General features: G+C 38.8%; 1 protein-coding gene across 7 annotated transcripts in view; it reads left to right on the plus strand.

The window, feature by feature from the left end:
- The first annotated feature begins 406 nt into the window (after positions 1 to 406).
- Positions 407 to 22,501, plus strand: part of POGZ (pogo transposable element derived with ZNF domain) — a 45,833-nt gene continuing 23,738 nt past the window's right edge. Inside the window, exons 1-3 of one of the 7 annotated variants that reach the window (XM_065904221.1) lie at positions 407 to 502; positions 16,470 to 16,594; positions 17,563 to 17,721. In XM_065904221.1, the coding sequence (XP_065760293.1) occupies positions 16,471 to 16,594; positions 17,563 to 17,721 (283 nt within the window). In that variant the 5' untranslated portion in view covers positions 407 to 502; position 16,470. Of the gene's footprint in view, positions 503 to 1,775; positions 1,942 to 14,991; positions 15,011 to 16,469; positions 16,595 to 17,562; positions 17,722 to 22,501 lie in introns of those variants that run through there. The other 6 variants (XM_065904208.1, XM_065904199.1, XM_065904228.1 and 3 more) reach the window with 6 other exon arrangements.

Genomic DNA, 22,501 nt, shown 5'->3' on the forward strand with positions numbered 1-22,501 from the left:
TTCCATTTCATTTTTTAAATTATTTATTTATCTGCAGGCCCAGACAAACTTGACTAGAAAAGAAGCCCGGGCATGAGTTAGTATGAGTCCATGACGTGCCACTCACTCCAACCAATTGAAAAACCACGAAAGGGGGAGGGCGGAAGTGACGAGCCGTATCCCTCCGCGGAGCGAGAGGGTCGGTGGGGGGAGTCGGCGTCTCTCTCCCCCGCGCCAGCTCCCGTACACGGAGCCGCATTCCTTGGCCCCCCCCGCCCCCCTCCCTCGGGGCCCCCCCGCCCCCCTCGGGAAAAAAATCCACCCCAAATCACTCGAACCCGAGGGAGGTTTCCTTTCACCCTCGCGGAGACGAGATTTCAACGGTTCCCTCTTCTCCGTCTCCCCCCCAAGCCCCCGTCCCCTCCCCTGCTCCCACCCCCTTCTCCCGGCGCCGGGTGCAAGGTCCCTTTAAGGCGACGGCGCCTTCCTCGGGTCAGACTACCGGCGGCGACGACCACGGGAGGTGAGTGAGCGAGCGAGCCTTCCCACTCCCCACCCCCTCTCCCGGGGGTTCCGTTATCTTTTTGCTCGGCGAGACGTTCCGAGGCGAGACAATGAGAGGGGGATGGGGCGGGAACGCGAGGAGTGGGGGCGGGGGCCCGGTGGCGCCCGCCCCCGCCCCCCTCGAGTGGCGGCGCGGTCCGCGGCGGCAGCCGGCGTGGGGTGCGGCGCGCGGGCGCGTGTATGAGTGCGTGCGCCTCGGGAGCCGCGCGGCGGGCCGGGCCGGGGAGGCCCCTGTCAGCCTGCCGGCCGCCCCCGCCCCCCGGCGCCCGCCGCGGCGCGCGCGCGCACTCGCGCCCCACGGTCCTGCACACAGCCGACGTCCACACGCACACCCGGCGCGAGGCGTCTCGGAGGAGTGGGCGGGCGCGGGTGCGGGCGGCGGCCCGCTGGGGAAGGGGCGGAGGCGCGGGCGGTGGCGAGACGGCGAGGCGCGGCGGGAGGGGCGGGCGAGGGGGCGAGGCCGCGCCGGGGAGGCCGGCGGGCCGACGTCCCCCGGGGGTGGGGGTGGTGCTCGGCCCTCCCCCGCCACCCCCGCCACCCCCGCCGGGGAACTAGTGGGGCGCTCTTTTTGAGCGCGGGGAGGAAAATGAGTGATTGCCTAGCCGCTCCCTTGTGTTATGTAATCCCGCCTATAGTACATCCGAAGCCTTAGTGCGCTGCAGTTAGTTTACAAAGTCTCCTCCCCTGGCTCTAAAATTTCTTCGGGATGGCGCCGTGATTTATAAAATGGGATGGGGCGGAAAAAGCTTATTTTTGTATGGTTATATCCTGCCGCGGTGGGCGCCATGTTTATCCCAGGGACTATTTTCTCTAGCTTCTTAGCACCTTCTGAAAAGGAGGGATATCGTTGATCCACCTGCTTCTTCTGCTTTCGCAAGTTGTCCTGCTTTCTCTCTCGTCAGACGCGGGATTCCTTCAAACTGTTAATAATACAGGACGTTTCTCTGCTTGTCTAGGATATTTTCGACTCAGAAAAAGGTAGAGCTGGAAAGAGTCTTATAAGACATTTAATCCAAACTTCTTTTTAGAGATGGAAACTGAGATACAGGTGTCCCATCTCGGAATAGCCTTCATTCTATTGCATACTATGGCCCAGCCCTCTACACTCCTTTAGACACCTCCCACCTCCGCGCAAAACCCCAGAGACGTGCAATTTTACTTTCAAAGGAATTTTTCCATCTAGATGAAGGGAAACGGCGGGGGCGGAGGGCTGCTGCTTGGCAAACGACGTTGAATTATGAGACCCGTTGCTTTTGGCTCTGGAATTTGGATTCTGAGTTCGAACTACTTAGCACAATCGGTCTTAACTTCAGAATGCATAAAAAGTACCTTGCAGGTCGCTAAAAGTGCTGTTTGCGGGATACCTCAGCTACAAGCATATTTGGATGGGATGCTGAGGTGGGTGTATCGTCTGTACTTTTTTAATCTTCAGTCCTTCAGCTGAAACTGATTAAGGTAACCACCGTATTAACAGTTATGGTTCTAGTATAAAGGTGCCCAAACTATTATCTTCAAACAATTAAGTGGCAATCTATGCCCTTGATTTCCTCCCCTTTCTATATTACGGTTATAACGTACCAGCTATGCTGAAGTATTTCAAGCTAAAGGAACTAACAGAATAGAGTCTCTTGGATGAACATGATTTTGTGTCCACCCCACCTTGTACCAGTGGTAAATCTGGAAAAGCAGTTCCCAAAATGTGGCCTACTAATTCCTGGGGTTCCCCTCAGGCCCTCTCAGGAGAGCTACAAGGTGGTAACTGTTTTCAAAATAATACTGAGACCCTGGTTAGCTTTTTCACTGGCATTTGCACTGATGGTCCAAAGGCAACACTTAATAAAACTACTGTGGGCAACAACTACCATGCTTATTTGAGAATGTCTTTGATGAAGCAGTAACAATAATCATTAAACTTCAACGCTTCAGTACAGGTATTTTTAATTTGTAAGAATCCGTGACCAAATGGGAAGTGTGTAAAAACCACTGATACTGCCTACTGAGGTAAATCTTTGTCATAAGGAAAGGTACTTGTGAGATTTAGCTGCGAGTTGCTTGTTTCCTGGACCAGCATTTTTACTTGGAAAGAACGACTGACAAACTAGTTTTTCACACTTGAGCGTTTGCCAATGGTTTCTTGAAAGCAAATGAAGTGAGCTTGTCACTTCAAGGAAAACAATTGACAGTATTTGTTCTCAGTGATAAAAATTTGAGAACGAAAATTAGAATTTTTAAAAATTTGATATCTCAAGTTTAACAACTTCTGGTACTTAAAAGACTTTCCTTGCAAGTCAGTGTTAATGATTGATTTTTTAAAATATATTTTATGGTGAAATGTCTCAGCATTTGAAAGATAGGCATAATTCAGTAAATCTGTATTTTCAAATGACTTTTGCATAACTCACGTCACCGTGAGTAATCTTCAAAATTCACAATACACTGATGGAGTTTAACATAACTTTCATCAGTAGGGTTTCAGATTCCAATATGCAACTATTGTTTAAGAAACTTTTGTCTACTTTAGTACTGTCTCAATACACACATCTATCTGAAATAGTTTTTAGAATGCGTTTCCCTTTTTCTGTCTGTGTGACAGCAGATCTTCATTATGTACATAACCAAAACAACTTAGAAGAGCAGACTGAATGCAGAAGCAGGTTTGAGAATCAAACTGCCTTCTATTAACCTAGACATGAAAGATTTCCGAAAATGTAAAACAGCATCATTTCACTGTTTTGGGGGAAAATAGTCATTTTTAGTTGAAAATTTGTTAAATATTTTAATTATGTTATCATGTAATGGATTTGTTGTTTTTTAGTGTACTGATATTTAAACGTTTTACGTTTTAATTTCTAAAGTAAATATCAAAATATCTTTTCCACAGTAATAAAAGCTCTTTGAGATCTTTAGTAATTTTAAGAATGTAAAGAGGTTCTGAGACCAGAAACTGGGTCTGTTCTATCCTTTTGCTCCTGAGGTCATCCAAATCTGTCTCCCCATTTAGAAACTTTTGGAGAATTCAGAAATGTTAGTTGGAGTTAATAGTGGAAGAGGCAGTGAATTGGGAGAGAATTGCACAGCAAAAAAAACTTAGTAAATATCCCAGACCAGCTGTAACCTTGGGCAAGTTGCTTAAACTCTCTAAACCTCATTTGACCTGATCTATAAAGTGTATTACTTAGGACATAGTTAGGAAAATTCATTGTGGTAATGAATGTAAAGCGCATAATAATGCCTGGTATTATATGACAACAAAATAAAATATATTCCAAATAATGTTTCGTCTTTTTTCTCCATATATGTCTTTTTGTTGTAAGTGGAGATTTCTGATTTAAATTGCAAATCCTAGAGCTGGTGGTGTCTTTGTCATAGTATCAGTATGATAAGACTTTGATAGATTCTTTGGCAGTGTGGTTTGTGATAATAAACCATATCCACAAAAACATTTTTAAATGTAACTCAGGAGGAGAGGAGAAAAAAATAACATTTTGCTAGCTTTGGCAGAGTTAAATGAAATTGAGTAGAAATGGAATTTAGACAAACATGTCAATGAAGAACTTATCTTGGGAGAGAAACTGAATATTGAACGCTTTAAAAATAGGAAACTCAACTGCTCACTTCAGTTGTTCAGTAAAGAGCTTATAATGAATATATACGGATTCTTCTGGATAGGAAGTTTGCTGCCAGATAAGTGGGAAGTATTTTATGTTTAGGAATATTAGACAGATTATTAAGAGTAAGAATCCATTGTGAAAGTTATATGTGAGGTTCTACAATAGTTCCTGTGAAGGATAGACTGGGTAAATAAAAGCTTCTTACTACAAGTTCAACAATAATTTGTTTCATAGCCATACTAAGTATTCAGCCCTACAGATTTTCTGTAATTAATCCCTTTTAAAGGAAAAAATTGAGGTAACTAGACCTTTGTTGTTTTCAGCACCTAAGTTGTGTCCAGATTCTTTGCAACCCTATAGACTGCAGCACGCCAGACTCCCCTGTCCTTCACTGTCTTGTGGAGTTTGCTCAAATTTGTGTCCATTAAGTCAGTGATGCTATCTAACCATCTCATCCTCTGCTGCCCCCCCTTCTCCTTATGCCTTCAACTTGAATACAAATGCAAATTGTTTTGATGATTATTATTGTTTATTTCTCACCCAGGAGCAAGAGAGAGTAGTATTCTAAATTTTTTGTTTGTTTTTAAAACATTTTTTCTGTTCCACATGTTCTTTTTATCTTGATTTATGGGTGGGTATGCCCTAGCAGTGGGGATGGCAGTGGCACCCCACTCCAGTTCTCTTGCCTGGAAAATCCCGTGGACGGAGGAGCCTGGTAGGCTGTGGTCCATGGGGTCACTCAGAGTCAGACACGACTGAGCGACTTCACTTTCACTTTTCACTTGCATGCACTGGAGAAGGAAATGGCAACCCACTCCAGTGTTCTTGCCTGGAGAATCCCAGGGACGGAGGAGCCTGATGGGCTGCCGTCTATGGGGTAGCACAGTGTCGGACACGACTGAAGCGACTTAGCAGCAGCAGCAGCATGCACTAGCAGTGAGTTGAAAATGTTAGGTACTGAATTCTTCATTCATGAACTTACTTTAGCACTATAAAAGAATTAGACAAAGGAATCCAGAACTTCACAAGCCAAATCTGGAGAATTTTGGTAGAAAACAGATGTTTTCTTAATCTTATTTGAGATGAAGATAGGTAAACCTTTCTGCCCATTAAATACCTCAGAAGTAGACTGACAGTTGTCAGACTGAGGGATTCTTTTTGCTGCTTTTAAATAAGATTGTGTAGTCTCTTTGTATCTTGCTTTTCAGTTGCATAGGTTTTTACTGATTAGCTGATTTTATAGGACCATATTTGCTGGCATCTAAGGTAACAGTTCAGTCCTCCCTAGAGAGGTATGTATCTAGTACACCCATATTACGGTGGAAAGATGAATGCCAAAGACTTAAAATCACTAGTAGTCCTGTGTAAGTTGCAGTGTTGACTAAAATTTACTGAGTACAAGGAAGTCATGTTACCAGTGAGGTTACTACCACAGAACAGAGAAACCAAATAGTTACCAAGATGTCAGATGATCAAGATGTCTTGATTAGTGGAAAATGGCAGTGTTCATCTCATCTTGCAGTACCTCCTTGGTAATCTGTATACCCCAGCTTAGTTTTATTTTTTCTAGTATTATTTAATTATTGTGCCATATATTAAGAATTGTGTATATATAATCTATGTGAAAATTACTCCTAGAAATGAAAGCAAGTTAACAGAAAATTCAACCCACAAGGCTACCGGTTTGATTTAATAGCAAAAAGGAAATGGCAGAATGTAGAGGTATAAAATATCACAACCAAAAGATGATTCGGTAGTTTTACCCCTGTTTTTTTCTTTTTCTTTTTCTTTAAATTTCAGCTTTATTGAGGTGTAACTGACATAAAATTGTAGGATATTAAAGTGTACATCGTGGTAATTTCATACATAAATACTGTGAAACTATTCCCCCATTCAGTTAACACACCCATCACCTCACATATTTAGGTTGTGTATGTGTGAACATTTAAGTTCTACTCTTTTAGTGAATCTCAATTATACAGTGTTATCAACTGTAGCCACCATATTTTGCATTAGATTCTGAGACCTTATTCAAGAAAATTTCATGCATGTAAAAAAAAAGGTGAAAGAATACAAGAATCTGCAATGAACCCACCACCTAGACTCAATGATTTTTAACATGCTGGCATATTTGATGTCTATAAGAAAACACCAAAACATGTATTTGCTGAACCACCTGAAAGTCATGATACTTCCACTGAACCATTTGCTAAGAATAAATACATTCTCCTACATAACTAATACTGCTACCCTTTCTAAGGAAAGTAAAATTTTCAAATATAATCTTATATCTAGTCTATTTTTAAATGTTCTGGTTGTCCCCAATATGTCATTTGTACCTTTTTTATGAACCAGAATCCAGTGAAGTTTTACATGTTGCATTTTGTTATATCTCTCAGTCTTCTCTGTGTGTGTGCATGTGTGTAACTGTGGGTGTGTGCTTGACATTTTTAGTGTGTTAGTTTTATAAAGTATTCTGTATTCGTCTGATTATTTTGTTTTAAAATGTCCCACTTTCTGGATTTATCTCATTATTTCCCTGTGGTACTACTTATTCTTCTATTGCTATACTTCCTAAAAACTGGAAGTTAAATTTAAGTGCTAGATTTGATTCAGGTTACTTGTTATTGTCAATGGCTTTTTTTGTTGTTGTTCTAACAAAAGAACAGCTGATGACAAGTAGAGTTTGGATTATCGGCTCACATTTTTCTATTTAAACTTGTTATTGTCATAACTTTTGGCTTTGAGATATAGAGCTACTTCTGTAATTTTAAGTTCAAGCACAGTAAGACTTGGAGAAAGACCATAGTAATAAGTTTGCATCTTGTCATTTTGGTTTGCCACCCTCTGAGAAAATGATCTGAAAGTTGAAGAGGCAAGAAGAATTGATATATTTAGCAAAAGCAACCCATAGAGGAATAGAATAGTAAAGAGGTCAAACCCAGAAATTTTCAAAGTGGAGATTTGGGGACTTTGGAAAATTATTTTCACAAGGATTATTTACCACAGTTAATACTGATAATGGGGATTACTGATGGTAACCATGAATTTAGAGAACTAACACCATAGTGCTGTGCTAAAGTTTTTTAAGGAGAAATTATGTACTTAGGCAGGAACAAGCTCTTCACGGGTAGATCATTATAGGGTGAAACAAAACTAAATGTATATGAGCTTTATAAAAATGTTTCTATTTAAAAATTTTTTTTATTGTGTAAGATGGAACCATTTGAACAATTCATGGGAAGCTGTGCTCATCTTTTCTGTTGCAGACAGGATAAATTATTTTAAAAAGAAATGAGAAAATTAGCATAAAGTAAATCAACTTGGCCTTCCCTTGTGGCTCAGCTAGTAAAGAATCCCCTGGGATTCTTTGAAGAAGAATTGCTGGGAAAGATTGAAGGTGGGAGGAGAAGGGGCCAACAGAGTATGAGATGGTTGGATGGCATCACCGACTCAATGGACATGGGTTCGAGTAAGCTCCAGGAGTTGGTAATGGACAGGGAAGCCTGGTATGCTGACGTCCATGGAGTCGCAAAGAGTTGGACACGACTAAGTGACTGAACTGAATACAACTATACTTCAATTTAAAAGAAAAATGAGAATTCTTTATGCATAGAATGTGAGATGATTTTTTTTTTTTTTTTTTTAAATTTCTGCTTCAGAATGTGGATTCAATTTGATCTGGGCTTCTCAGTCTTGGCACTGTTAACATTTTGGGCCTGGTAAATACCTGGCTATCTCGTGCATTGCAGGATGTTTAATAGCACCCCTGGCCACTTGTCTCTAGATAGATGCCAGTAGCAACCTTCCCCAGCCCCACCCCTAGTATGAGTACCAAAAGTGTCTCCAGACATTGCCACATGTCTTCTGGGGGCAGGTTATCCCTATTTGAATGTTACTGAGTTGGATAAAAGCCATTGGCATATGTAGATTCCTTAATGATCTAGATTTCCTTTTATATAACCTGTGTGTTGCTGTTGAACAGTTACCTTCTGTAGATACGCTGCACAGTTTGGACTGTCTTTACTGTATGCTGAAGAACACTGGAATATGATGACCTTTTTTTTTAGCTCTGTTGGAAATTTTATTGAAGGTAGAAAGCAGCTCTTCATTTGTAAGTCAGGTGTAGTCTTTGCTTTATTTCATCCCCCTCCCACCTCCCAATTTGCTTGAAAAAGAACCTGATTAGCTATGTGTTCTGGATAAAGTTTGTGTTGGGAGTACTTAAAAGTTTTGTTCGAAATTCTCGAAAAAATCTTGGCATTCACGAAAAGACAGTCTTTTTAAAAAGTTACTGAGAACCATATTCAGTATTTCATAATAACCTGTAAGGGAAAAGAATCTGAAAAAGAACATACATAGGCATAACGGAATCACTTTGCTGCACACCTGGAACTGACACATCGTAAATCAGTTTTTTTCAGTTTAATAAATAAGAAAGACATGGTTCCTGCCACTCAGATATTTCTGGTAGTTAAGGGAAGAATGTTAAATTGAATTATCTTATATGTTAGTTAAATATGAATGTTCCTATTGTTCCAGCATATCAGCTAAGAGCCCCAAACTTCAAGGGTCATAGGAGCTAAGCAACTCTACATTATAAAGTAAGCTGCAGGAACTTCCCTGGTGGTCCATTAATGAGGATTCTGTGCTCCTAATTCAGAGGACAGGGTTCAATCTCTAGTCCAGGAGCTAAGATCCCATATACCCTGTAGCATGACTATAAATTAATAAATAACAGGGCCATCTCTACAGGACTTGTAAATTGGGAAAGTCAGAAGCTACTTATGCTAGTGTTTGGAAAAGTGGCCAAACATAGGCCGTATGACCCAGAAATTCCTCTCAGGTTATTTATCCAAAAGAATGAAAACATATGCACATACAGAGACTTGGGGCCAAATGTTCATATCAGATTTCTTCATAATAACCTGAAAAGTTGAAAACAACTATCTGCCAACATATGGATGGATAGACAAATCATGGCTCATCCATAAATGAAGTGCTGCTGCTAAGTCGCTTCAGTCGTGTCCGACTGTGCGACCCCATAGACGGCAGCCCACCAGGCTCCCCCGTCCCTGGGATTCTCCAGGCAAGAACACTGGAGTGGGTTGCCATTTCCTTCTCCAGTGCATGAAAGTGAAAAGTGAAAATGAAGTCACTCAGTCGTGTCCAACTCTTAGCAACCTCATGGACCGCAGCCTACCAGGCTCCTCCATCCATGGGATTTTCCAGGCAAGAGTACTGGAGTGGGGTGCCGTTGCCTTCTCCAAAATGAAGCACTACTCAGTGATAAAAAATAAACTACTTAAAAATTCAGCAAAACCTAGATGATTGTGTTAAGGTAATGAAGGCAGACTCAAAAAAAAAAAAAGTTACTTGCTAAAGGACTTGATTAAAATCTATATGTTGTGTCGTCTTTGATTCTTCTTAAAAAATTTTTTTAACTAGATGTGAATTCTACCAGTAAGGAAAATGATGTAGGCATCTTGTGAAGGGGAAGGGAAAGGTTTGGAAAAGAGTGAAAGTACTGAGAATTAATAAATGTAAGTTTAAAAGATTGAAACATCTCAAGAATCTCAGGAGAAAATAGAATTTAAGGTTCTAAGACAAGGGTTATTTGTAGATGTGGAATTTTTTTCTTTTCTTTTTTGCCAAATGACACAGAAGCAAATTGAAGGTAGTTGACTAAGAGTTGGGGATTAATGTGGAAATAATTTTATGTTTAAAATGAGCAGAAAAGCCCCTATCATCTAGACTGTGATCTTGGAATATCATTCTGTAACAGAAGGAATCAGGGTTCCTTGGGAAAATGGATGATTGTTGTTATGGGGCAGGAATGTATGAGATGAGCCTGGAACTTTTTTTTTAATCCCATAGCCAGAATTTTATCAAACACTACTAAGCATTGTGTCACAAGAACTCAAGGAGCCAACTGAGAAGTTCCCAGTGAGCAAAATAGGACACTTTGAATATCAATAAGGTTAACTGCTGTGGATCAAAGCACATCAAATATGATTAAATCTGTAATGTGATACAATGATAGTTTAAGAACAAGCTTATAGGTCACTTTGAAGAAATGCTAGTGAAACATTATTAATTTTGAAAACTGGTAAATAAAGAGAAGCAAGATGGAAAGAAGCAAGACTTCTATTTAAACTGCACCACTGGGTAACCAGATAGTAGATATTTAAAATCAGAGTGTTTCAGTTAACAAATGAAAAGGAAATGATAGATTTAGAATGAATCTATCTAGGCATTGAGCCTGGATGGGAGGGTTCCTGATAGAAGAAAATCCTGCCCTTATGAGTAGCCTTGTGGGGGGAGAGGGCAATGTTAAACCGGTATCTCATCATGCCTGTAGATCCAGCTTATGAATATCTAGAAATTAAGAGACCTAAGAAATCTATCAAATAATCATAATATGTAGACCTTATTTAACTCCAAATCAAAGCAAACTTTAAGAAATATAGTGTTTAATGAAGACATGGAACCAACCTAAATGTCTTATCAACAGAGGAATAAATAAGATGTGGTACATGTGTACAATGGAATACTACTCAGCCATAAAAAGGAATGAAATAATGCCATTTGCTGCAACATGCATAGACCTAAAGATCATAATACTGAGTGAAGTCAGACAGAGAAAAACAAATAGAGAATATCACTTATACCTGGAATCTTAAAAAATGATACAGATGAACTTATTTACAAAACAGAAACAGGCTCACAGACTTCAAAAACAAACTTATGAACTTCCTTGGTGATAACAGTGGGTAAGAATCCACCTGCCAGTGCAGGGGACACCGGTTTGATCCCTGGTTCGAGAAGATTCCACGTCACAGAAAAACTAAACCTTGCCCCACAGTTACTGAGCCGTTGGGTTCCACGAGCCTGTCTTCCGGAACACGAGAAGCCACCACAGTGCGGAGCCGGCACACCTAAACCGAGAGTGGCCCCGCGGTCCCCAACTAGCAAAAGTGAGCACGCCGCAATGAGGACGCAGAGCGACCAAATAAATAATTTAAAGAAAAAAGCAGATGTATGGTTACCAAAGGGGAAAGGTGGGGGGAGGGATAAATTAGGAGTTTGGGATTAACATATACACATTGCTATATAAAATGTGTATAAAATAATCAACAAGGACCTGCTGTGTAGCACAGCAAACTGTCCTCAGTATTCTGTAATAACTAACACAGGAAAAGAATCTGAAAAAGAATGGATATATGAACATGTATAACTGAATCCTTTTGTTGTACACCTGAAACTAATACAACATTGTAAATCATACTCCAATAACTATATTTGAGCGATTTCCCCAGTGGTCCAGTGGTTAAGAATCTGCCTGCCAGTTCAGGGATGTTCGATCCCTGATCCAGGATAATCCCACATGCCAAAGAGCAACTAAACCCACGTAACACAACTACTGCGCCCACTCACCTTGGGTCCGTGCTCTAGGACAAGAGAAGCCACCGCAATGAGAAGCACGAACACTGCAACCCAGAGGAGCCCCTGTTTGCCTCTAGAGAAAGCCCACATGCAGCAGTGAAGACCCAGTGTAGCCAAAAATAAATAAAGCTTTAAAAAAAATTACGGTATTCGAGAGAATTTGAGGTTTCAGTGTTGCCTGTATATTTGATATTGAGACTATATAAATCTTTTAGGCATGTTAATGGTACTATGACTTGTTTATTTAATTAATTTTTAACTTGGCTGTGTGTCTTGCAGGATCTTAGTTCCCCAGCCAAGGATCAAATCCTGCCCTGGCAGTGAAAGCGCCAGGTCATAATCACTGGACTGCCAAGAAATTCTCTGTGATTTTTTTAATTTTATTTTTGGATACATGATTCTTTTCAAGACCTTATCTTTTAGAGATACATAATATATTTCAGGTGGCGCAGTGGTAAAGAATCCATATGCCAATGCTGGAGACACAGGCTCAATTCTTGGGTCAGGAAGAACCCCTTGAGTAGGAATGGCAACCCATTCCAGTATTCTTGCTTGGAAAATTCCATGGACAGAGGATGGCTACAGTCACAAAGAGTTGGACATGATTGAGCGCATAAAACACACAGAATATTTAGGAATGTGATATTAGGAATTAATTTCAAAATAATATGAAGAAAAGAGGGTGTAAATGAAATAAGGTTGGTTGATACTTTAAAAAATTATTTTTTGACTGTGCTGGCCATTCTTTGCTGTGCACAGGCTTTCTCTAGTTGCAGCAAGCAGGGGCTACTCCCTAGTCACAGTGTGCAGACTTCTCATTGTGGTGGCGTGTTTTGTTGTGGAGCGTGGGAGCAGTTAGTTATGACTCATGGGCTTAGTTGCTTCGGGGTGTGCAGGATCTTCCTGGGTCAGGAATTGAACCAGTGACCCCAGCATAGCAAGGTGGATTCTTAACCACTGGACCACCAGGAAAGCCTGGTTGATCATTTTTAAAGCTGGATTATTTGGGGTGGGGGTGGGGGTGGGTGTGTGTGTCCAGGTCAAAGATCGAACCTGGGCCCCCTATAGTTGAACCAGAGTCCTCACAGGTGGACTGCCAGGGAGTTCCCTACTCTTGTATATAATTAAAGTTTATATCTTATTTTAAGACTAGCAGGAAAGGAATGCCTAGAGTATTGATTCAGAGATTCATAGTTGTAATCTGATGGGGGTTTGCCCCTTTACTTTGCTATAGTGAGATTCTCAAATTTACTGCCTGTCCAGGTTTTCCTCTTGATGAGCATGGTGTTCCCTACGTGCTGACCTTGAATTTCCAAAATTCACATTTTTACCTGGCACTTTTTCAGGAGAAATGAAAATGTTTCAACTTGAACATAACTTTGTTTTTTAGTGTGAAACATATGCCAAGCCTATGAGTACACTTATCCTTTATAGCAAAATAATAGAGAGGAGAATTTTACAGATTTTTTTTTTTCCTTGTGAGAAATAAAGCTGAAGGTTTAGTGTGGAGAGACGTTAAACACAAGTAGACTGATTGTTTGGAAAGATTTATACATTTTAGTACTACATATATAGTAATTCTTGTCTTTATTCAAAAATAGTTGAAAGGTAACTAACTATATGCCATAGATCACTTGACTGTATTCTCATGGATCAGAGAATGATCGTGTTTCTTGAGCATCTTGGTGGAGATATTAAATATAGCACTTCATTGTATTAATGAAAATTCCTTTTTGATAGCTGAAAAACTACAAAAGGGTACTAAATTTGCATTTTTCATTTTTTAAAGTTTACAAGGAATTTATTTCAGGTTGATATCTATTTTGGCATGGCCCATCTTTTCAGCAGAGTTAATTTTTTGGCCCTGAGCTATAGATGGTGAAATGAAAGGAATGATCCCATTCTCAGATACAGAGTCTAGATCAGAATTGAGAACTGTGAAAAATTTGATTTCATTGTCTTTTCTGAGATGTTTTGGGTGTAAGTCATAAAATATGTTCAGTCAGCAGATTTATTACTTTTCTGAGTTGATACGCCTTGTTAGTTAACTCCATCTTTCACATAGTAAAAATCTTGAAAAATATATTCTTGAACCCTTTAATTTACATTGGTTGTCTTGGCAGAGCGTATACCCTAGGGAGTTATTTTTTCTCACTTGGTAAAAAGTAATTAGGACATAAATGTCCTTCTTGCCATCTTTTCACAGCTGCCTTTTCCACTCTTTGTTTCTTAGAATACCTTCTTCATGGTGGAAATAACATAATTTGACTGTGAGGTGGAGGAAACTTTTGTTATTAATCTTCATTGTTTGACAAAACATGAACTCAGTCTTTTAAGATGCTATAAGTAGTTGAGGTAAAAGACTAGCCTTTGGATGTGCTATTAAAATATCCATATTCATGACTCTGAAAACCACAATTTGCATTTGGATAGCTCTACTTATTCCCACAGAAAGTTTTCTACCGATTCCTCAGTATATGTATGAGGACTCTGCTTGCAGCTGGTCAAAGCTGAAAGAAAGTCCTTAAAAAACATTTATCCACAGTTTATATTCATTCTGATGGATGTTTTATAGTATACATGAATTATCTGTTGGCTTTGAACTCTGAAGATAGTTATACAATAAAGAACATTAGTATAAAATTAAGTAGTTAGAAAAAAGTTGTTTAGAATGTTATCTCTTTCAGTGGAACTAGACTGGAAAATACAAAAGTGTGTTGTGTAGGCTTGACTCAAAGAAAGCTTGTGATATAGATTTGGCTTTTTAATTCAGTTTCTGGCTAGCATTGTCTTTTGTATATGTAAATTAAATGCAAAACTAAGAAAATTTACTGGAGAAGGAAATGGCAACTCCTTCCAGCATTCTTGCCTGGAAAATCCCACAAATAGAAGAACCTGGTGGGCTGCAGTTAATGGAATCTCAAAAGAGTCAAGATGCAACTTAGCAACTAAACGACAAGGAAATTTAAGTTGATACCTTAGAGCTTTTTCTTACCTTACTCATAGCATCTCTCCTTTATGGTTTTGATTTGAGAAAACAGAAATAATTAGAATATTAGATTCTGCTTAGAATCAGGCAAAGCACTTTACCCACTAAAACGGGCCCTTGACTAGCTATGGAACATTTTAAATTTTCAGGTAGACAACGCCATCTGTTGGGCATCTTGCAAACTATCTAATTGTGTGGCCCTAACGCGATGGTTAAATTGGCTGTTTTGTTTGTTTTGCCTTAGGGATGTGGTGGAAAAAATTCTGAGATACTGAGGCGCTGAGAGCTCTTGCAGTATAAGCTTTGTTTGAACACTGGGCAGCAGTGCTACTCCCACTCCAAGGCAAAGAAACTGACCTTTACTCAACTAATATTGGAGGGCAGCATAGTATTAATAGCTGTTCGTTTGCATTGCGAAGAGGTAGGCTTTATTTTTAAAAAGAAGAATGTAGTTTAAGCAGTGTCTTCAAATTAAAGACTGACTCCCAGAATCATGATGGAGTTTAAGGTTGGAATTCCCAGGTGGTGCCCAGTTGATGGGGTCACAAAGAGTCAAGTACTGAGCACGCACGCATGCACAGAGGTTGAAATTAGAGTGTGGCTCTTATCTTGAGTACAAAAAGGCTCAGTAATCAAGATAAATAGTATTTTATATATCATTTTTATGCTATTATTTTTATTTTATTTACATTTAAATTTCACCACAGAGCTTAAGTATATCCTGAGCTGTTGTTCAGATTTTTGAAATAAAGGTAAATGGTCGGACAACTTTAAGGATGCAGTGTGTTTAAAATTGTACAATATATTAAACAATTAGAGGAAATCTAGGGAATGGTATAATTATATGCTTTTATAGATTTGGGTATATTTTATAAATACCTTTAAATATATTTATAGATCTAGAAGCTTAGATAGATATAGACTTCCCTGGTGGCTCAGTGGTAAAGAATCTGCCTGCTAAATACAAGAGACTGGGATTCGATCTCTGGGTCAGGAAGATTCCCCTGGAGAAGGAATTGGAACCCACTCCAGTATTCTTGCCTTGGAAATCCCATGGACGGAGGAGCCTGACGGGCTACGGTCCATGGGGTTGCAAAAGTTGGACACAGCTTAGGGATGAAACAACCACCACATAGATTTGGTAGCACAAATTCAGGGATAAGCCATGTACTTGGAGGAAATTCCATTCAGGAGTGAACAGAGAGGTCCTTGGTTGCTGACAGAATCTCCCCTTGACTTCAGACATATGACAAATCAAGGAGTCTGTCAGCACACAAATACCACTGAATTCAGAACAGTAGCAACAGGATGATACTAAGAACATGGCTGTTACGTTAGGATTGTGGAGGCCAGTCTGAAGCAAGCAGAGTTGTCTGGAGGCTGGAAATGTTGTACCTCAAGTCCAGCATCAGTAGAACAGCAGTCTAGAGACAGAGTGGTTAGTGCTTTCTTCAAAAGTTCCTGGTTTTCCAAACAAGTTCATAGGATGCTTTCCTCAAATGGCAAATGTATCATTTTTAAAAATTCAATATTTGTGCAAAAAAATTCATAATGAGCAAAGTATCAATTTTAAAGAAAAAAGGTCTGACCCTCCACTTACGAAGTTCACCTCACCCTAATCCCAGTCCTGAGTATTATAGCTTAAATTTTTTTAACCGTAATTATTAAATAATTTGCTGTGGAGTCTTCCACACTAATTTTTTTTTTAAGAATAAAAGTTATAATTCTGGAACCTTGAAAATGGGGGAGGTTAGGGGAAATGGTAGAGGAAGCACAATGGTGTAGGTTACCAATAGCTTCAGAGTCTGATTCCATATTTTGTATAAAACTATTTCTCCCGTTGTGAGGTCAGTATCTTATTTAATCTTTTCTTCTTGTAGCATGGCGGACACCGACCTGTTTATGGAATGTGAGGAGGAGGAGTTGGAGCCATGGCAGAAAATCAGTGATGTCATTGAGGATTCTGTAGTTGAGGATTATAATTCAGTGGACAAAACTACTACAGGTAACAAAAGCTCTTTGATCTTAGATTGTTGTTATATTGACTGAACTGAATGGCATTTTTGTTAAGAAAGTACGAGGTGGAAGACTTAAGAATTCAGGGTTGCTTCTCTGTGGCACTGGTACTACCTTTTCCCTCTATTCTCTGGTCTGTAAGTACTTTGGTTTTCCTTATACACAAAGCTAGAAACACTATATTTACTAAATTAAAAACATTGAGAGTTGAGTTAACCAATATTTATCAAACACATAAGCAATTCTCTTACCAAATGATGTGTGAACAAGTGGTGTGTGTTAGTGTTCATTTATATACGCAGTCAAAAACAGGTTCCCATAGTCTTGAGGGATTTTTTTTGTTTGTTTTATTTGAACTTAGTTTCCTTTGTGAGCTGAGCAGAATTTGCTTTGTGTCTGTCTTCAGGGACAATTTACAAACTTAGGCTTGTAGCTTCTCTTTCAAAAAGGTGCGGTTGCAGGGTCAAATTCTAGGTTGCCCTAAATTCATAAAGTGGGTGGTAGTTCTTTTTCCCCTGAATTATATCTGTTGCTCTTTTTTTTTTTTTAATCTTTCCTGCCTTGAGAACTGAAGATGGCATTGGTTTGAAACAGGATAGTTGGTGGTCTTGTGGACAGCTTACTAATGCATGGTTATGAATACCAGTAGTGGTGATAATAAGCCTTTGAGTTCTAGAGGTTTGCTTGTGCTCTATAACCAAAATAGTGAAATCTGGTTCAGGGAGCCTGTAATCTAACGTAATTCACCAGGAAATCGGAGACAAAAAAGAAGGCATTGTGCCTCATTTGTGGCGTGAGGGACACATAGGAGGAGAAATCAGATAACCAGTCAGATTTACGAATAAAGCAGGAAACTTTTTGGCTCTAGAGACCTGCAATAAGATGAAAGATGAGAAAAGTGTCCTTCAGTGTCCTCTGTCCCTGTCTCCGAGTGACTGTGCCTCCCCTTCCCCGCAGTTTCTGTGAGCCAGCAGCCTGTCTCGGCTCCAGTGCCCGCCGCTGCCCATGCTTCTGTTGCTGGGCACCTCTCTACATCCACCACCGTTAGTAGCAGCGGGGCACAGAACAGCGACAGTACAAAGAAGACTCTTGTCACACTCATTGCCAACAACAATGGTAAGTGGGATTACTGGGAAATTCTTCCTGGGCTAGAGGGTTCAGAGACTAAAAGCGGTCTTAAGATTAGCTGGACCTGTTGAGTTTTAGGAAATGATGTGGTTCTGCTGGTGTTGGAGTGAGTTTAGTCCTGACTCTCTGATACGGAAGTCAGTGGTGGTGTTCCTCTGAGTTAGTGCTGAATCGATGCTGGTGTTTCAGGTCAGGGGGCAGCTGATTTCTTACTACTGATAATTTCTAGGAAAGAAAATGTAAACCCCAAATTCCTAACTGTTAAGGAGATATGAAGGGGGTGGGATTGTTTGTTTTTAATTAGAAGAGCCCCACTAGTCTGTTAAGAATTCTCTCAGGGCAGTTTTGTTCCATATTTTCTTTGGCAGCTTCATTTGGTCATTGGTTCCTGGGTGTGGAAAATAGGATAGGATTGTTGTCTACCTGAAGGAAATGGTGAAAGAGTAGTGTTTTTTTTTTTTAGTGAGTTTATTGACTAGTGAAGTTATATAGTATTGGCTTCTGTTTCATTTTCTATTTTCTTTTCTTTGCAATATTCATTCATTTACATTAGCCAGCAGCAATTATACAGCATTAACAATTTATATCAGGGGTCATATAGCGTGTAATATTTTAAAAGTTAGATAAATCTTAATAATTTCACAATTAAAATGGCTTTTTTATTCCCCCAAGTAGTAAACCAAATACCAAAAAAAGGAAAGATTAAAAAAAAAAGAACTTGTCTTCAATTGTGAAGATGATAAATATTTTTGAAAAGAGAATTTACCACAAGAATTTGTTTCATCCCCACCAAAAAAAAAAACCAGAACTTTACACAAAATTCACATTTTATTTACACTGAAATAAACTATACAAAATTGATTTTCTTCACCAAAAATAACAGCATTGTTTTTGTAGTATTCCTAGATAAGCCACCAAACACTTACTTTTGCAGGTTTTCTAGATTTTGCTTGTAAATCAGGATGAGGCAGAAGAAAACAGACAAATCAGCTGTAGTATCCATGACCTCGGATCCTTTCTTGACCATGCAACTGAAGTGTTCACCATGTACCTGCCAAAAAGCTTACGAAGGCTTCCTTTATAGGACTGTCAACAGCAACTACCAGATGTGGAACAACAGTGGCAGGCTCTTCCATTCAAACTTTAACTATAGTTAAAGCTCCTTGCTTTAACTTCATTTGATAAAGACAAAATCTACACTGAAATCCTTGTTTAGTGAGCTCACACATTTCTCTTACAGTCTGATAATTTTCATAATTTCATAATAATTAAATAAGATAAATTTCATAATAGCCCCTTTCAGATTTTTAACAGCATACTTAAAACTCCTACTATTCAAAGGTCAATCATGAGCTTCCTTGTAACATTTTTTATTATGTCTCCTTCCTCTTATACCTCCTACTTCGTTTCTGATGACTATTTCTACATTCTGAAAATGCGTTATTGGCAAGTTCTGTCTCAAGATTCATATCTAGAGTAAACATCTTCATAGAATTATTGCACTGCTATAAAGGACTTATTTTTAATTATTTTACAAGACTAATAATGTGCATTGTAGAAAAAGGAGGAAGAAAACAATTTTTAACTATAATCCTACTACCTGGAGATAACTATTTATAACTTATTCTGTTCTTATATAGGTCTTTTTAATTAATTCATTTCTTTATCTATCTTATTTTTGGCTGCACGTGGTCTTTTGTTGCTTTGTGCGGGCTTTCTCTAGTTACTGTCTAGTTGCAGTGCAGAGGCTTCTCATTGCAGCAGTGTGTCTTGTTTCTGACCATGGGCCCTAGGGCTTCGTGGTTGAGGCACGGGCTCAATAGTTGTGGCACATAGGTCTAGTTGCCATGTGGCATCTTCCCAGACCAGGGATTGAACTTGTGTCTCCTGCATTGGCACTTTACCACTGTACAACTAGGGAAGTCCCCATATATGTGCTTTATGTGCATCTATATGCTATGTGAAGTGATTCACTCCTTATAAAAATGGGCCCATGCAGATTCTAATTGCTTTTTTCCCTTAATATGTAGTGACTATCTTCTCATTTTAATAAATCTTTATGTAATGTTTTTGATGATTAATTGCTGTTGTTTGGTTAACAGTTCTCAGCAATAGGTTGTAAAGGGGTATACTACTACTTTAAAAGAGTTTTTGTAAACATCTGTCTTTTCTCATATCCTTAGTTCTGAGAATACATTTCTAAATGTCAAATTGTTGTATCAGAGGTTATCACAATTTTTAAGGATTTTGATCAGTATTTTTCCTGAAATGGCCATCTAGACATGTTGTATCTCATATTTCCAGTAGAAGTGAACCTGGTATTCTTACTTTTGGATATAACCATTTACCTTCCATATTTTTGGACATTTATTAAATCCCATTTTTTGTGCTTACAAATTGTTACGATGAACATTCTCAGGCATCATATCTGTGCCTACTATGTAAGCATATCTGTCATATAAAGTGAGATTGCTGGGTCAGGCATTTAAATTTTGATAGTATCAAGTTGCCATAAGAGATTGCTCTACACACGGCCTCACCAGTCAGTCTTTGGATATCACAAAAGTAATTTTTATTACATGAAAAATTCCTAGAATTCTTTTTCAGCATATAATTAGTGACCCTCATATATATATATATAAAGATGAGAAACCGCTAGATATTTTTTCATTTTTACAGATGTGGAAACCAAGGTGTGGAGAATCTGAATAATATACTTAAGGTCAAATAGTAAGTGACTAAACTGGATTTGAATTATTTAGACTTCGAAACTTGTGGCCTTCCCACTGCATTATACTACTTTCCTATGTTTCTCTTAAAATAATCTTGTCAAAGTGCTATGAGCAACCAGTTTTGCTAAATTTTACTTTGATCACAGCGTTCCGAGGCCCAAGATGAGCATCACATGACTTAATCTCTTTGAATGAACCTTTGATTCCTGTGGCCTATGTGCAAAAATTTTTTTGAAATATAAAAATTGGTTTTATTTACTTTAAAAAGCTCTACTATTCAAATTAAAATGTTGACCCATGTTCATGGTTTAAAAAAAAAGATATAGACTGGTTACTACAGTTACATATGTCTTGTGTGTTCTTCCAGAAATTCTTTAGTTCTGGAAGTTCTCTGGTGGTACAGTAGTTAGGACTCTGAGCTTTTACTGCCGAGGGCCTGAGTCCAATCCCTGGTTGGGACACTAAGATCGCATAAGTCTCACAGCCAAAAAAAAAATAAAGGCTTAAAATTTCTTTCATGCATAGATGAGCACACATTAATAGATTGAGTTTGTCTAAGCTTTCTTTTTTGTATGAAATACACAACTGTGACTTCTATGAAATACTCTTGAAATGCCAGCATTATTCATTATAGCCCAGAAGTGAAAACTACCTAAGATGTTGAATGAATAAGCAAAATGTGGTATATTCATACAACGGAATATCACTGGGCCATAGAAAGAAGTGGAACAGTGATATATACTACAGCATGAATGAACCTTGGAAAACATGCTGAGTGAAAGAAGTCAGATACAAAAAGGCCACCACATATTGTGTGACTCCATTATTATGAAATGCCCTTAATAGACAAATCTATAGAAACAGAAAGTAAGATTGTTGGTTGCCAGGGCTGGGGGAAGTAGAATGGGGAATAACTGCTAATGGGTATAAAGTTTCTTTGGGGGATGATGAAATCTGGAATTAAATAGTGGTGATGGTTGCACAAAACCTGTGAATATACTAAAGAGCCTTCAAATTGTACACTTCAAATGGATGATACAGTATGTATGGTATGTGAATTACATCTCAGTAAGGCTTTTTTCTAAGAAAATGTTAGGAATAAGATTACAGAAGATGTTTTACTGTTGTTTTTGCCATTCTTCAGAATCCGTCACTCAGCATTTAGAAATTATTCCTATAGTTCTGGCTGACCGTATGTATGCATTGGAAAGGAATATCATGAAATGAAATGACCTACTTCCTGATTCTGAGCTGTGAATGATGTGAATTTAATGTTATAGATTTTTTTTTACTGTAGTTATGATTTTCAATTCGTGTTTGGTCCATTTCAACTCCATTTAACCCTCTTATCTCTGGGGTTTAAGGCTACGTAAATAAACTTAATGAAAAAAATCAAGACCTTCAGATTTGTAAAGTAAACAGAATGTGTTTTGAGAGAAGCCATGGGATGTTCTATTATTTAATCTGCTTAAGGCTGTGGTGCTTAATTGAGAGCAGACCTCCAGGTAGAGAACTGGTTGGATGATTCTTTTAAAAGCTTTTTTAAGCCTCAAGATTCAGACTGCCTTCTTCATTTTCTAGAAATAGAACTTTGGAAGACTTTTGAATTGTCAGCATTTCTCTTAGGAAAGAAGAATGCAGGAATCATTAAAAACAATTCATTTGTTTGAATTGGAATTATTAGAATAATTTATAGAGTTCATTAAGTAAATATTTACTCTGGGTGACTTGCCATATGCTGGTTTTGCTTTCAGTTGAATTGTAAACCTAGTCTAGGCTTAGAAACCTTTGTTTGCATTTTATTTTTGGAAAGGTCCTAGCAATTCATCAAAATTCAAACATGACCCTGACATCAGAGAATATTTGCAGAAAATGCTTGTGTTAACATTCTTTATAGTAGTAGACTATGTATAGATTTCATGGAAACAAGGCCTGTCTTTTGAGACTTTCTAATGCTAGTTGATTGCACATAAATGCAAAAAATTTTCCATCCTTCTCTTCCTATATTTAGATGAGATGTTGAGTCATTGATTTTA

The sequence above is a fragment of the Muntiacus reevesi genome, chromosome 1 (assembly GCF_963930625.1).
Source record: "Muntiacus reevesi chromosome 1, mMunRee1.1, whole genome shotgun sequence".
Classification (NCBI taxonomy): domain Eukaryota; kingdom Metazoa; phylum Chordata; class Mammalia; order Artiodactyla; family Cervidae; genus Muntiacus; species Muntiacus reevesi.